General features: G+C 49.1%; 2 protein-coding genes across 2 annotated transcripts in view; one reads left to right on the plus strand and one right to left on the minus strand.

Moving 5' to 3' along the window:
• Positions 1-1,490: 1,490 nt before the first annotated feature.
• LOC115311746 (probable ATP-dependent RNA helicase DDX46) lies at positions 1,491-5,167 on the plus strand. Its single transcript, XM_029970532.4, has one exon. The coding sequence runs from the start codon at positions 1,721-1,723 to the stop codon at positions 5,045-5,047; it is 3,327 nt and encodes a 1,108-aa protein (XP_029826392.2). The 5' UTR covers positions 1,491-1,720; the 3' UTR covers positions 5,048-5,167.
• Positions 5,168-5,389: 222 nt separating this feature from the next.
• Positions 5,390-12,637, minus strand: part of LOC8034193 (ubiquitin carboxyl-terminal hydrolase 24) — a 71,149-nt gene continuing 63,901 nt past the window's right edge. Inside the window, exons 54-59 of the mRNA XM_040211572.3 lie at positions 9,919-10,032; positions 9,010-9,075; positions 8,808-8,895; positions 7,751-7,829; positions 7,175-7,340; positions 5,390-6,651 (exon numbers count right to left, since the gene is read on the minus strand). Coding sequence (XP_040067506.1) covers positions 6,484-6,651; positions 7,175-7,340; positions 7,751-7,829; positions 8,808-8,895; positions 9,010-9,075; positions 9,919-10,032 — 681 coding nt within the window. The 3' untranslated portion in view covers positions 5,390-6,483. The remainder of the gene's footprint in view (positions 6,652-7,174; positions 7,341-7,750; positions 7,830-8,807; positions 8,896-9,009; positions 9,076-9,918; positions 10,033-12,637) is intronic.

Raw genomic sequence — 12,637 nt, forward strand, 5'->3', positions numbered from 1 at the left:
TTTTCTCGCTCGAAAGACCACAACAATGCCGAGAGTTTCGTTTTCCTATAGGTAATTGTGGCGTGACCCCTTTATAGGGAAACAAGTTTAGAGCAAATGGCAATGTCTCCTTTTAGCGAATTCAGCCGCCACGAAGCGATGTGCATGGGTATGGGCCAGGTGGGTTAATATTTAGGGGGTTAACACGTGCCCCAGTGATACACGCGTGAAGCAGGGTAGCCTTTTTTTAAACAGCGTCCCCTTTTTGATAAATGGCATTTCTCTAAACTATGGCTCCACTTTCTCTAAGCCAAGCTTTGATCAGATGTGCCTGTTCTCAAAAACAATATGAAATGGCGTTCGATTAACGATAGCAAACGACAGCACGAGAGGCTGCAACATCACTGGTCCCATTCCCCTTCTCAAAATACACAAAAAAAAAAAAAAACACGGTAAATCAAGATTACAAAACAAACAGCTCACCTTCAATACTAGCAGACCATTTACGTTGCAATATTTTCAGTCACTGGAATTTTCTTATACTGGGCACGTGGAAAGCAGTTGAAGAGCGTGACTAGGTTGAATTCATCTTCTACATACATTTGAGTTGAGCAAAAACTCTGAAAAGACAAAAGACGACGATGAGAATCGAAAGTGAAAATGAACCTGTCATGGTCCATCGCCTCATCTTTATAAAGTCGTACTACTCAAAGTACCTATGCTAAATGGGAGGATCGACCACAGGACCTAGAAGCTAGGTTAGACACTTCGAACACGGTGAAAAGTACCCGAGGCTGAGGTTACATACGGTGTAACATAAACACTTCGTCTCAAACACAGCCATAAGATGTGCTGTTTGAGACATTTGCGTTTGTGTAATGTAACCCGAATATTTCCTCGTGTTATACCCCTACCAGCTCATCTACGCACTGAAGTTGCAAGCTTTGAAGCTTTCGTTGTTCTTTTTAAAAAAATGCAGCCGTCGTTGTGAGGGTCGTGAGCTGACCGCTTAGCCGCCTCGAAGGAGCGGGAGTATCTCGGCGCCTCACCACCACCTCACCTCTGCAAGTCCGCCTCTTCGGTGATGTGAAAGGGTCGTCCAAGACTCGCCACACGGCCACTAAACAGATTTTCTGTCATTTCGATGCAACATTAAACGGGAATTTTGGGTTTCGACCGCTCGCTTCACATTTGCGCAAAGCTCGCGGTACGAACAGTACGAAGCATTGTGGTACGGAGAACCGGAGAACGAGCGAAAACGAACAACAAAATGCAAACTCGAGAGTAATAAATATAAAACAAAACAAAATCCCTCAAGCAACCAACGCTAACCAACAAAAAAATGTTTAAATTTTGTAAATTTTAACTTTATATAATCAAAATTTGCATATACTTAGATAATATAAATTTTATTTACGCTCGAAAAATATACTTTAAAACGTAGTACATAGGTGGCGTAAGCTTTTGCCCAACTGCTAAGTCAAACACAAGTTCCTTTTTTTAATACTTTCTACCCATCTTCAAAGTACAAAATGGCGCCTTCGTGAGCTTTTTGCTGTCGTGCATCATTTGTGTTTACTCGAAAACTGCATCTTCAGGGCCGTTCCGCGAACATTGTAAAGTGACAATGACTTTCACCTGATTTTCACGGATTGCTACGTAAGCCCTCTTTATCCTACTTCGGAACACTGAAAAGCGCCGAGGTGTTGTCGTGCGCTGACCACCCCAACCACACCAAAAGATGGCCAGGGACCGCAAAAAACGAAGATCGCACTCTCGGAGCTCTTCGAGTTCGCCGGAGCGAAGCAGCCGTCGACGACGCAACAACCGTTCTCGAAGTCGTGACCGACGACGCCGCAGTATCGAGAGACACCGACGCTCGCGTTCGCGTGATCGTCGGCGGAGCCGCTCTCGAGACCGCCACCGCCGATCCCGCTCTCGTGGCGGTCGTCGGTCGCATTCACGGTCGCGGTCCCGCGATCGGAGATCCAGGAGTCGTGAGCGACGCTCGCGCAGCAAGGACCGGGACCGCAAGCCCGAGAAGAGCGCCGAAGACAAAAGAATCGAAGAGCAAGTAGCGGCCGCGAAGGCAGCTGCCGAACTTGCATGCGGCGCGCTTGAAAACGACAACAGCATGGACAAAGACACCAGACAACAGCAGCTTGACTTGGAGATGCAGCGAAGGCGTGAGCGTATAGAGAAATGGCGCGAGGCACGGAAGAAGACCGAAGAGGCCGCCATGATTGTGCTCCCTACGCCCGGGAAAAAGTGGAGCTTGGAGGATGACGACGAAGATGAAAGTGGACCACCTATCAAGGAGGAGCCCATCGATGACTCCGAGTTCGGACTTAAAAGACCGCTCAAAAGTGAGGATAAGGAAGAGGACAAGCTGGAAGCCAAGCTTAGTGCCAAGTCGAAGGCCAAGTTGGTCCCTGAGAAGGTCATCAAAGAGGAGGTCAAGCAAGAGGAAGTCAAGCCGGAGGTCAAAGAAGAGGCCATGGAGGTAACTAAAGAGGAGGTGCCAGCAGCAACAGAGGTAAAGCAAGAGGAAGAGGATGACGTGGATCCACTGGATGCTTACATGATTGACATCCACAAGGAGGTTAAGCAGCTCAAGGACAAGGCCTTCAAAGGCAACTCGAAATCCGAGCAAAAGGCCAACAAGGTTACGGTCATTGTCGGTGTGGCAAAGAAGAAGGAAGACAAGAAGAAAGGGGAGCTCATGGAGCAGAACGTCGATGCCCTCGAGTACTCTTCAGAAGAGGAGGGAGAAGACCTGCAGTCGGCCATGCAGGGACTCCAGAACAACAAGGCTAAGAAGCCAGCTACAGTCTCTATTGAGGACATCTCCTATGCCCCCTTCCGCAAGAACTTCTACATCGAGGTTCCGGAACTGGCCAAGATGACGCCTGGGGAGGTGGAGCTGTGGCGGGCGGAGATGGAAGGGATAAAGGTGCGGGGCAAGGGTTGCCCCAAGCCAATCCGGAACTGGGCCCAGTGCGGAGTAAGCAAGAAAGTCATGGAAGTGTTGAAGAAACACGGGTTCGAAAAGCCGACCCCGATCCAAGCACAGGCCATCCCTGCAGTCATGTCCGGCAGGGACCTCATCGGCATCGCCAAGACTGGATCGGGGAAGACGCTCGCGTTCCTTCTACCCATGTTCCGGCACATTCTGGACCAACCGCCGCTGGAAGACGACGACGGCCCCATCGCGGTCATCATGACGCCGACAAGGGAGCTCGCTATGCAAATCACCAAAGATTGCAAAAAGTTTACAAAGTCGTTATCACTGCGCGTCGTCTGCGTCTACGGAGGCACTGGTATCTCCGAGCAGATCGCAGACCTCAAGCGAGGAGCAGAAATCATCGTCTGCACGCCTGGCCGCATGATTGATATGCTTGCTGCCAACAACGGACGAGTAACAAACTTCCGTCGAACCACTTATGTGGTGTTAGACGAAGCGGACCGCATGTTTGACATGGGCTTCGAGCCCCAGGTGATGCGGATCGTCGACTCTGTTCGGCCAGACCGGCAGACTGTTATGTTCTCTGCCACGTTTCCAAGACAGATGGAGGCACTTGCAAGGCGTATCCTCATGAAGCCCATCGAAATCTTGGTGGGAGGAAGGAGCGTCGTCTGCAAAGAAGTGGAGCAGCACATCGTGATCATCAATGACGAGGACAAGTTTTTCAAGCTCCTGGAGCTCCTTGGACTTTATCAAGACAAGGGCAGTGCCATCGTGTTTGTGGATAAGCAGGAACATGCAGATGTCCTGCTCAAGGACCTGATGAAGGCGTCCCATAATGCGATGGCACTCCACGGTGGCATTGACCAGTTTGACCGCGATTCCACCATCGTGGACTTCAAGGCTGGCAAGGTCGGAGTCTTGATCGCCACTTCCGTAGCCGCCCGTGGCCTGGACGTGAAACATCTGATTCTGGTCGTCAACTACGACTGCCCCAATCACTACGAAGACTACGTGCACCGCTGTGGACGCACGGGTCGCGCGGGCAACAAGGGATACGCTTATACGTTCATCACGGACGACCAAGGACGTTACGCTGCCGACCTCTCCAAGGCGCTCGAGCTCAGCGGAAATCCGGTACCGGAGGACCTCCAGCGGCTCTTCAACAACTACAAGGCCAAGCAAGAGGCGGAAGGAAAGAAAGTCCGCGGAGGCAGCGGGTTCTCCGGCAAGGGCTTCAAGTTTGACGAGGCAGAGTCACACCTGAAGTCGGAGAAGAAGAAGTTCCAGAGGGCCGCGCTCGGCATGCAAGACTCGGACGACGAAGACGCCGAGGCCGACATCGATCGCGAGATTGAGTCGATGCTGGCACCGAAGAAACGCGTCATCAAGGAACTGCCCAGTCCGGCCGCACCTACGGTCAACCAGGGAATACTGGGTCCGGGCTTCGGGAGGGGAGTTCCACTCCCAATGATTGCGCTTGGGTCGACCGCGCCCGCGCCGGCTGGCGGAGTGTCTGAAAAACTCGAGATGGCACGCATGCTGGCGTGCCGGATTAACATGACACGCACGTTCAGCGCCCCGTCCCAGCCGGCACCAGACATCCCCCAGACTCCGCAGTCCGCGGCGGAGGCCATGATGCGAGGACAGTTTATCCCGGAACTGCCGACGCCGGTGGTCTCGGCGAGGACCATCGCGGAGCAGCGGGCGGAGAAGCTGAACACCCGGCTCAACTACCAGCCGAAGATTATAGAGGAGGAGGAGGTAGAGCTGCCTCCGCAGAAGGAGAGGTTCCAGAAGTTCGAGGAGGAACTCGAGATCAACGACTTTCCGCAGCAGGCCCGGTGGAAGGTCACGTCTAAGGAGGCCATGGCGCAGATCAGCGAGTACTCGGAGGCTGGCATCACGGTGCGCGGCACCTACTACCCTCCGGGTAAGGAGGCCAAGGGAGGGGAACGGAAGCTCTACCTTGCCATCGAGAGCACCAACGAACTGGCGGTCAGCAAGGCGAGGGCCGAGATCATACGGCTCATCAAGGAGGAGATGGTCAAGATGCAGCACTCGTACCAGCCCATCAACAGAGGACGCTACAAAGTGCTCTGAACTTGGATCGAGTGGCTACCTCGCTCAGTGTTTCTGGTTGAAGCCTGCGGTCTGCACAGGCTTCTTCCTGTGCGGAGACGTGTCAATAAATGCGCGTGTCTGTGGCACGTGGTTACTCGACTTCCAAGTGCTGTTGTAGCTCCGAGATAGAATTGAAGCACCTAGAAAAATGTATATGTCCACCAATTTTGAAACATGCATACGCAAGTCATGAGAAGTGTTGGTCATTGTGGCAGTAGCGAAAAGCACGGTTTGCCGGCAGTGAAAGTGATAGTTTTGTGTTTTGCAGCACATTCAGTCGTCAGTGTAGTCAAATAAACTGCCACAAGGACATCCTCCGGTACTTATATACAGTTTTATTGAGAGTTAAAGCTTTGTCGGCATTTGTTCTTTTAAATGCCTGAGCTCACGTTTTGGCAGGCACACAATACTGATTAGACCACTCCTTTTACAACAAAACCTTTCCTGAGAATGAAAAAAAAGCATATGCTCAATTGCTCAACCTTCTAGCCTTTGCATACACCGCCACTTCTTTTTTTCTTAATACACTCCTCGGCATTTTTGTTTATAATGGACACTAAATGGTATTAGAATTGCTCGTATGAAATATTTCCAAATCACAGAAGCAACATTCTTTGTAGTGCTTCGCATGTCATGTTTCCGAAATTAAAGAGTCACTAAATGGCAACGCAAACTGCGCAGTCGTTCCGATGCAAGGCACTGTCGGCATTTAAAATCGCACTAAGCTAAGAAACAAAAGGCAGACTGTTCAGAAAGTTGCTATAGACCCTGCTACTGGTACGGGTTCCCTCTGCATCCATCCATTTGTTCGCGACTCTGCACGTTCTCGGCATGTTGACTTGAGCGACCGCTACTGCACTAGGTCTCCGACATTCTACCGACCTTGCATACTGCCACGACGCTGACTTGTTCCGTGCGACCGGCACACGCCGATCGCCATATAGATGTCACGTAAAAACCTTTAAAAAAGTTCAGGTACGAAACAACGAGGAAACAAAGCATTTGCACGTCTTGGAGATACCTTCGCACACACACAGGCAACCGTACACACTTTCTCGCACCCCACACGAGGCGTCCGTATAAAAAACTCTGCAGGAACTTTTGGTTGGCCTCGCTGCGACGAGCGCGGCTGCGGCGTTGTCCGTGCAAAGACTGGATTGGAAGGAGCACCTCGGCTTTTTTGGCTTCTCCACTTCGCTCCGCATATTTGCAAACGTGGTTCTTGTCGCGTCGGTTGACACGGAAGCACCCTGAGACGCTCGTAGAGCCTTCCTTCCGAGACCGATCGGTCTATGCTAAGCTCGCGGTAACGTCGGAAGAAGCGCAGCGTTTTTGCCGTAGTCGGTGGGAGAACGTTTCCTTCCGGCGTTTTTCTTGATCTGCGTCGTCCCCACTGACTGCCTCGAACTTTCCCGTCATTCCCGTTCGATCTCGATGTAGTGCAGTCCGTCGTCGAGGCCGCGCGTCCGCTTCAGGCGAGCGTCTTCGTCTTCCCCGTCGTCCTGGTCTAGTTCCATCCCGAGCTCCGCCGCTTCCGGAGAGGACAGCTCCGTCAGCAGGGCTGTGGCTTCAGCCAGGGTGTCCTAGAAGAAATAAAAACAAAGAGGTCTTTCTGAAGTCGTACAATGTAATTTTGCATCTTGAGTCGGGTAACAACATGTGCTATGGGGCATGCACGGTCTGCTAACTACTTTTGCGGGATGTCTGCAAAGCTGACGGCACTTCGAACTCTTCTAAAAAAAACAGCCAAACATTTTTCTCAGTTTCTCTACATACTGTTTAGATGTGATACCTGATGTCTCTAATATATACGTGAAATCCTTTTTCAGCTTCTCGTGCTCACTGTTGCACGGAAAATGCCAGAAAAAGTCGAGTGGTGTTAACCTTTTCCAGTTGTGGCAAGTATGAGCTGTCGGGCTTATATAATGCGCTCGAGTTGCCCAAGTTCATTGCAACCACAATGTATAGTCACCAACATTCTAACCAAATGCCGTTTCTAGATGTACCCTTGCATTTCAATTGCACGTCGAGGAACAACTCAATCGTAATTTCCGTATGAAACCTCGTAGTAATGCCACACGGCTGGTGCAGAGTGAGAGTCCTCACCTGAGCACTAATGGTCCGCTGGAAGGTCTTGGTGTTCGAGTCCTCGTTGGAAGTGGCCGTGTTGCTCCACTGGGTGTTGAACTCAGACATGGTCTGCTTGAGCCAGTTCACGGACCACTGCCAAGTCGGGGGCGCTTGGAGGAGGTAGTCCTTGGCGTGAGGGTACCTGCGATCCCGTAAACCCGTCTTTGGCATGCCTAAATGACTTCCCTAAGACTGTCGTAAAAAAATTGACTTCGTTTCACCTTGCCAGTTGATGCAACGAGCCGAAAAACACTACGTCGCCGTGCTCGTCTTTTGAAGCATATGGAGCATGGAGCAAGCTTCAGAAACTTTTACCGAGTCTTAAAATACCTAAAGAGCTTCGGGTAGCGGGCTTGGACATTTCTTTAGGTATCCGGATTAGTCACACAAAGGTTCGTAGGCCGGCGCGGTTCAGAGGATCGTAGCAGTAGCCACCAGGGATGCTCCAAACATCGCGGGAACGGTTCGTAGCATTATATCCCAGTCATAAAATGTGACCCAAGATACTTTGTCAAGGTGGGGAACTAAACACGGCGTAGTCGACAGACTTGCCTGTGAGCCATTGTGACCAGGAACTTGACTCCTTGGTACGAACGTCTGCTGTCGTTGGTGTGGTTTGCCTTGATGATTTCTGGAACCGAGAGCAAGTCGCAAAGAAGGCTCAGTATCTTGGATGCAATGCTGCTACGGCACCACGGTTCGTGGCCAAGAAAGCATACGGCGTAGCTTCTCCACCTACCGTGCGACTCAACCGTCATTTGTATCGTGAGTGCGCTGCGAGACCACGCTTGCTAGCAGAACTGAGGGTCTGGACTCACGGTCTTAAGGCTGGTTCGTGCATTTTCATCTGAGCACGATCGATTGCGTTGCAATAGACCCATTTAGAAATGACGCATAGTTTATGTGCGGCCGCCATTAGTTGGTCATGCTCCGAGTATGCATTGGACACGAGCACTTCGTCAGCACTCGGAGCGTATACACGGATCGAAACACATTCCACACGAGTGTTGAGTCGGTGCTCGGCACGAACTCGAAACCGATTGCGGGATTCACGCCGGAAGCAATGAGACCAACTAATGGCAGCTGCGCATAATCTATGAATCATTTCACTATTTCGGAAAGGGTCTATTGCTCGTGACTGCTTATGACCCCCCCCCCACTCCCGCTCGTCGCCCGCCACAACACCCCGTCCCCCTTTCACTGCCTAACTGCACCCCCCTCCCGAGTGTTGCACCCAAGGCAGTCCCCCCACCCTGGCCCGCACCCTCCCGCCCCACTACTGACACCAATGACTGGAACATTTCTGACCTGCACACATTTCCCGATTCTTTTACATATCATATCAATAATTCCGACAACATCATAAGTGATTATTTCTCATAAATGTAGCGTAAATTTGATCCTGCAGATGCCACCAAACCTTCATTCCAGTTACACGCAAATCGGAAATGTTCCAGGGCTAACCGATAAGTGGCCCCGGCGTGCTCGCTCTTTGCAAACGGCGACAAGCAGTTGCAATGCGCTCGGACACACCTCTGACACAGATGCTAAGGTGCGTCCACAAAGCTGGAGTCGGACTTAGACAATTCCGCCCATCAATGAGACTCACCCAGGAGTCCGTCGAACTCCACCCTGATTTCCCGGGAACCGTCAATGACGAGCTTGATCCGCGCGTACTGCAGCGAGTCGTCCAACTTCTAGGCGTCGAGGAAAATATAAAAAAGGCGGGTGAGACGGAAGTCTCGAGAAGGGAATAAAAAGAAACGGATGAGACGGAGGTCTCGAGCTCTGGGGCGGTCTCCGAAACTCACCAACATCTCGAGAAGCAGGTGAGACAGGTTCTTGAGTTCGTTCGAGGGAACCGAGGAGTACTGAGTCTAAAAAAGAAAACGACAAAATAAATTTAAAAAAACGCGTGCGCCACTTTATGACGTTTTTGTGATAGACGTCTTTTCTGCGCCGAGTGAAGAGTGGAAGTACTACCATTTTTTTATATAAAAAATCCAATGCGAAAAAAAAAAAAAAAAAAGATCAGAAGGCCTTCTGTAATTGCTATATGATAGGCTTTTTCTAAGCCTATCATATAGCCATATTATAAAAAATTTTTTTGCAGTCCCTCGTTGCAAGGACCCGCTTCGGCCAAACAAGCATCTGTCGCTACGATTTCCAAAAACTAGAAATATCGCGTCTGCACAACAAGACGAGAACCTGTCAGAACGGAGGTTCGAGCGAGTTTGTTGTTCATGACTGACAAGGAAACAGTGCTTGTTTTGAAGGTGCACTGTTTCCTTGTCAATCTCTAGGATAGAAAGAAGAAAATATGACTGAACAAGAGCATTTCTTAAACATATAGAAAAGTATGCCATGGTGGGTCCCAGCAAAAGAAGAATCTTTCCCAAAATTCAATCTGACCACTCTGGTAACTATCACCATCCGAGAGTTTAAGCCACACTAATGGTGGCCTTCTGGTGGCTGACATCAGCACAATCAGACGTACGAATTAGATATATGAACGCGGTGTCAACATTAATTACAGACTCGGGTAATGATATTCGACGAAACATGTCTTCATCACCACCATTGGGGACACCGTTGGGGCATTGAATTTTAATTAGGGTCTACTGTGTCACTATTATTTCTTTCTACCTGAAAACTCTTCAATAGCAAAATGGGGCAATAATGCTACTGAACCAAATGAAATGGGGCAAAGCGAGACACACCATGACGAGCCTTATGACCAGTTCGCTGAAGGGCTGGTTGCAGAAGCTGCACTGGACCAGCATGTGGACCAGCATGTCGATGGGACCTGATGTTTCTCTGCAGGCAGAGACAACCTGGGACAAAGCAGAAATGCGGCACAGTTGAGATTCACGTCCCGACGTGCACTTCCCTTCAGACTCTCCAAGTTTCGGAAATTAGGCCCCTTTCTCGATCGAAGTGAGGTGGATGCGGGGCTATCAATACAGCGTTAAAGGCCAACGATCAGTACGTGCTTTCCACTTTTCTATCGCTTCCTCCTCTCCCCTTTCTACCCTGTCCACCATTGCCTGTCTCTTCCCCCCCCCAAGGAGAGGAGGATATTCTGCCCTGCAGAATCTCGAGTCTGGTCGTCGGCCTTTAACTGTTTGCTGAGTGAGCCAGCCTGTCGCCAGAGTAAACCCGGCACGGGTAAAAAAACGTTAGCAATCACAAATGTTCCGCAAATCCGTCGGGAAAATCACAAAATCAAAATCACAGAATAATCTGATAAAATGAGAATAAGGTGTATAATGAAATAATCACAATTTCAGGACCAAACCACCACCAAAGATTATACTAAAAGCTAAAAAAATTAAGATAACTTTTTCGTTACCACGGGGAAAATACCAGTCTTTTAAAGCTCTCAGAAAAAAAAATTTCCTATCACAAATAATGCTCCAGCACATATTGCAACACAAAAAACTGTAGACAACTATGAATGTTGTTTCCAAAAATGTAAGTTTCAAAGCAAAAACCTTTATTAAATAATATACCAAAATTTAAAAAAAAAAAAAATTTTTGTGGCCAGTTAAAAAGAAATAAGCGTGGTATTCACAGAGAGATTCACATAAAATGGAATTCAGAATATACATTTTGAAGATAAATACTGTAAACGACTAAATTTTCGAGAGGACCTAATTTTCGCTAATCGCCTACAATTTGCGAAAAATATGTCCCGCAAACAATTCGGGCTACATGTGAACGCTAAGGAAGCTTCACTCGATTCGCGAATGTTAGAACCCGCGAATATTTCTAAACTTTCAGCTTTGGCCCGATTTGCAAAAATTAAGTCGTCTACAGTAAACCAAAAACACTTTCTAAAAATAAATAAAATAAAGCTCGGAAAGACTGTTAAGACTGCTTACATGTAGGAATGCAAAAGCATTCCTACATGCAGCACTTTCCTATATGCAGCGCATTCCTACAAGCAGAACGCCAAGGCTTCCTTTTTCATTCGGCACTCTGGCGGTGACCTCACGCTCCCCCACTATGCGAACGCGGCACCCGCCGCCGGCTCTACGGCTTCCGTGACGATGCATCCGCGTTGCTGTGCTTTTCTTTGTGTTCTTTTTTTTCTAAGGAGAGTCCGCTTTGACCTCGAGTGCCCCGCCGACTTCTGTGACGGAGCATCTGATTTGATGCGTCGCAGCCAATGGGAATTTAAGGCTTGTTTTGCTGCTACCGACAACGCCGGCTTCGCTCCACGGGACGGTTAATGCTTCTGCATTAAAAACTGCATACAACTGTTTTTTAGAGACAAAAAAAAAACAAAAAAAAACAACCAACTTAGTAGTCATGGTGCTTCTGCCATGCGCCGAGGCAGTTCCTGTTTTTTGTCAGGCAGAGGTACACCTTGCACTTTTGGCACACGTTTGTTTTTCGCTCGACCTTGCGGTCATCACGGCAGATTTTGCAGTTTCGCTTTTTCGGCATTTTCTGGGGGGGTGGTGCTGCAGTTGTTTTGGTACAGGGTCAACTAAAAGAACGTCTTCATCGTCGAGCCCAAGCAGCTGCTGGATGAACTCCAGAGTGTGCATCCACGCATATTTGTTGGTGTTCTCATGGATGGTCCCTATTGGCTCCGTGGTGAAGAAGAGAAGAAAAAAATTCTAGGCAGCTGTAAACTGCCTTGCACTGCCCTGTGGCACTGGGCCGAGACGCCTCTTTTCGCCACAATGCACAGACTTCAGTTCGCAAAAATGTTTGTCAAAAAGTATAAGTTTGCCAGAGCAACGAAATCAAAACTGATTGTGGAAGCCCATTTCCTGGGCTAACCACTGGGTGGCATTAGGAGCCGAGAAAAGGCTTTCGCGCATTGAAATTGACGATTGAAATCACTGATCACTGGTGAGAATGATCTGAATAGGCATGGTAGCGAACATGCCAAAGCCCGTTAGAATTATGTTGGTTAACGAAAGGAAAATTCAGCAATGATGGCAGTTGGGTGTTGTGTTGACGACGGGGCATGTTTCTTCACCCGTCTTTCTTATATCAGCTTTGGAGCCTGCTCAAATTGCAACACGCTTGTGATTTAAAGACCTATGTCTGCGGAAAAGCATTTTGAGCAGAACAGACCCTTTTCGAAATTCGGTGCCATCTGGTGACTCCAAAGAGCAGCTTTCTTTCGATGAGCTAGTGGCAATCATGAAACTATTTCATTGGGCTTGTACTTTTGTACGTCAATGGCAAAGGAGATATAATTGTCCGATCGCCTCGCAAGTCTTTCTTAATTTGATGCAGTTTCGACAGCGTGAACGCAAGAACTGACCAATACAGACCGGCGACTCATAAGCGCCTCGATTAAACTTCCGCCATAAAAAGGCTTTGGAGCCAAACTTGTACCAAGGGATTGGTTGGAACACACTCCAAAATAAACGCTTATGCAGCCTTTGCATCCAATTCCTGCGTCGTGTTGTACTT

Source organism: Ixodes scapularis, unplaced genomic scaffold (genome assembly GCF_016920785.2).
Source record: "Ixodes scapularis isolate PalLabHiFi unplaced genomic scaffold, ASM1692078v2 PGA_scaffold12__126_contigs__length_90152505, whole genome shotgun sequence".
Lineage (NCBI taxonomy): Eukaryota > Metazoa > Arthropoda > Arachnida > Ixodida > Ixodidae > Ixodes > Ixodes scapularis.

Bases quoted from the DNA above. Each gene is read 5' to 3' on its own strand.
- LOC115311746 (XM_029970532.4), top strand. From the start codon at position 1,721: ATGGCCAGGGACCGCAAAAAACGAAGATCGCACTCTCGGAGCTCTTCG.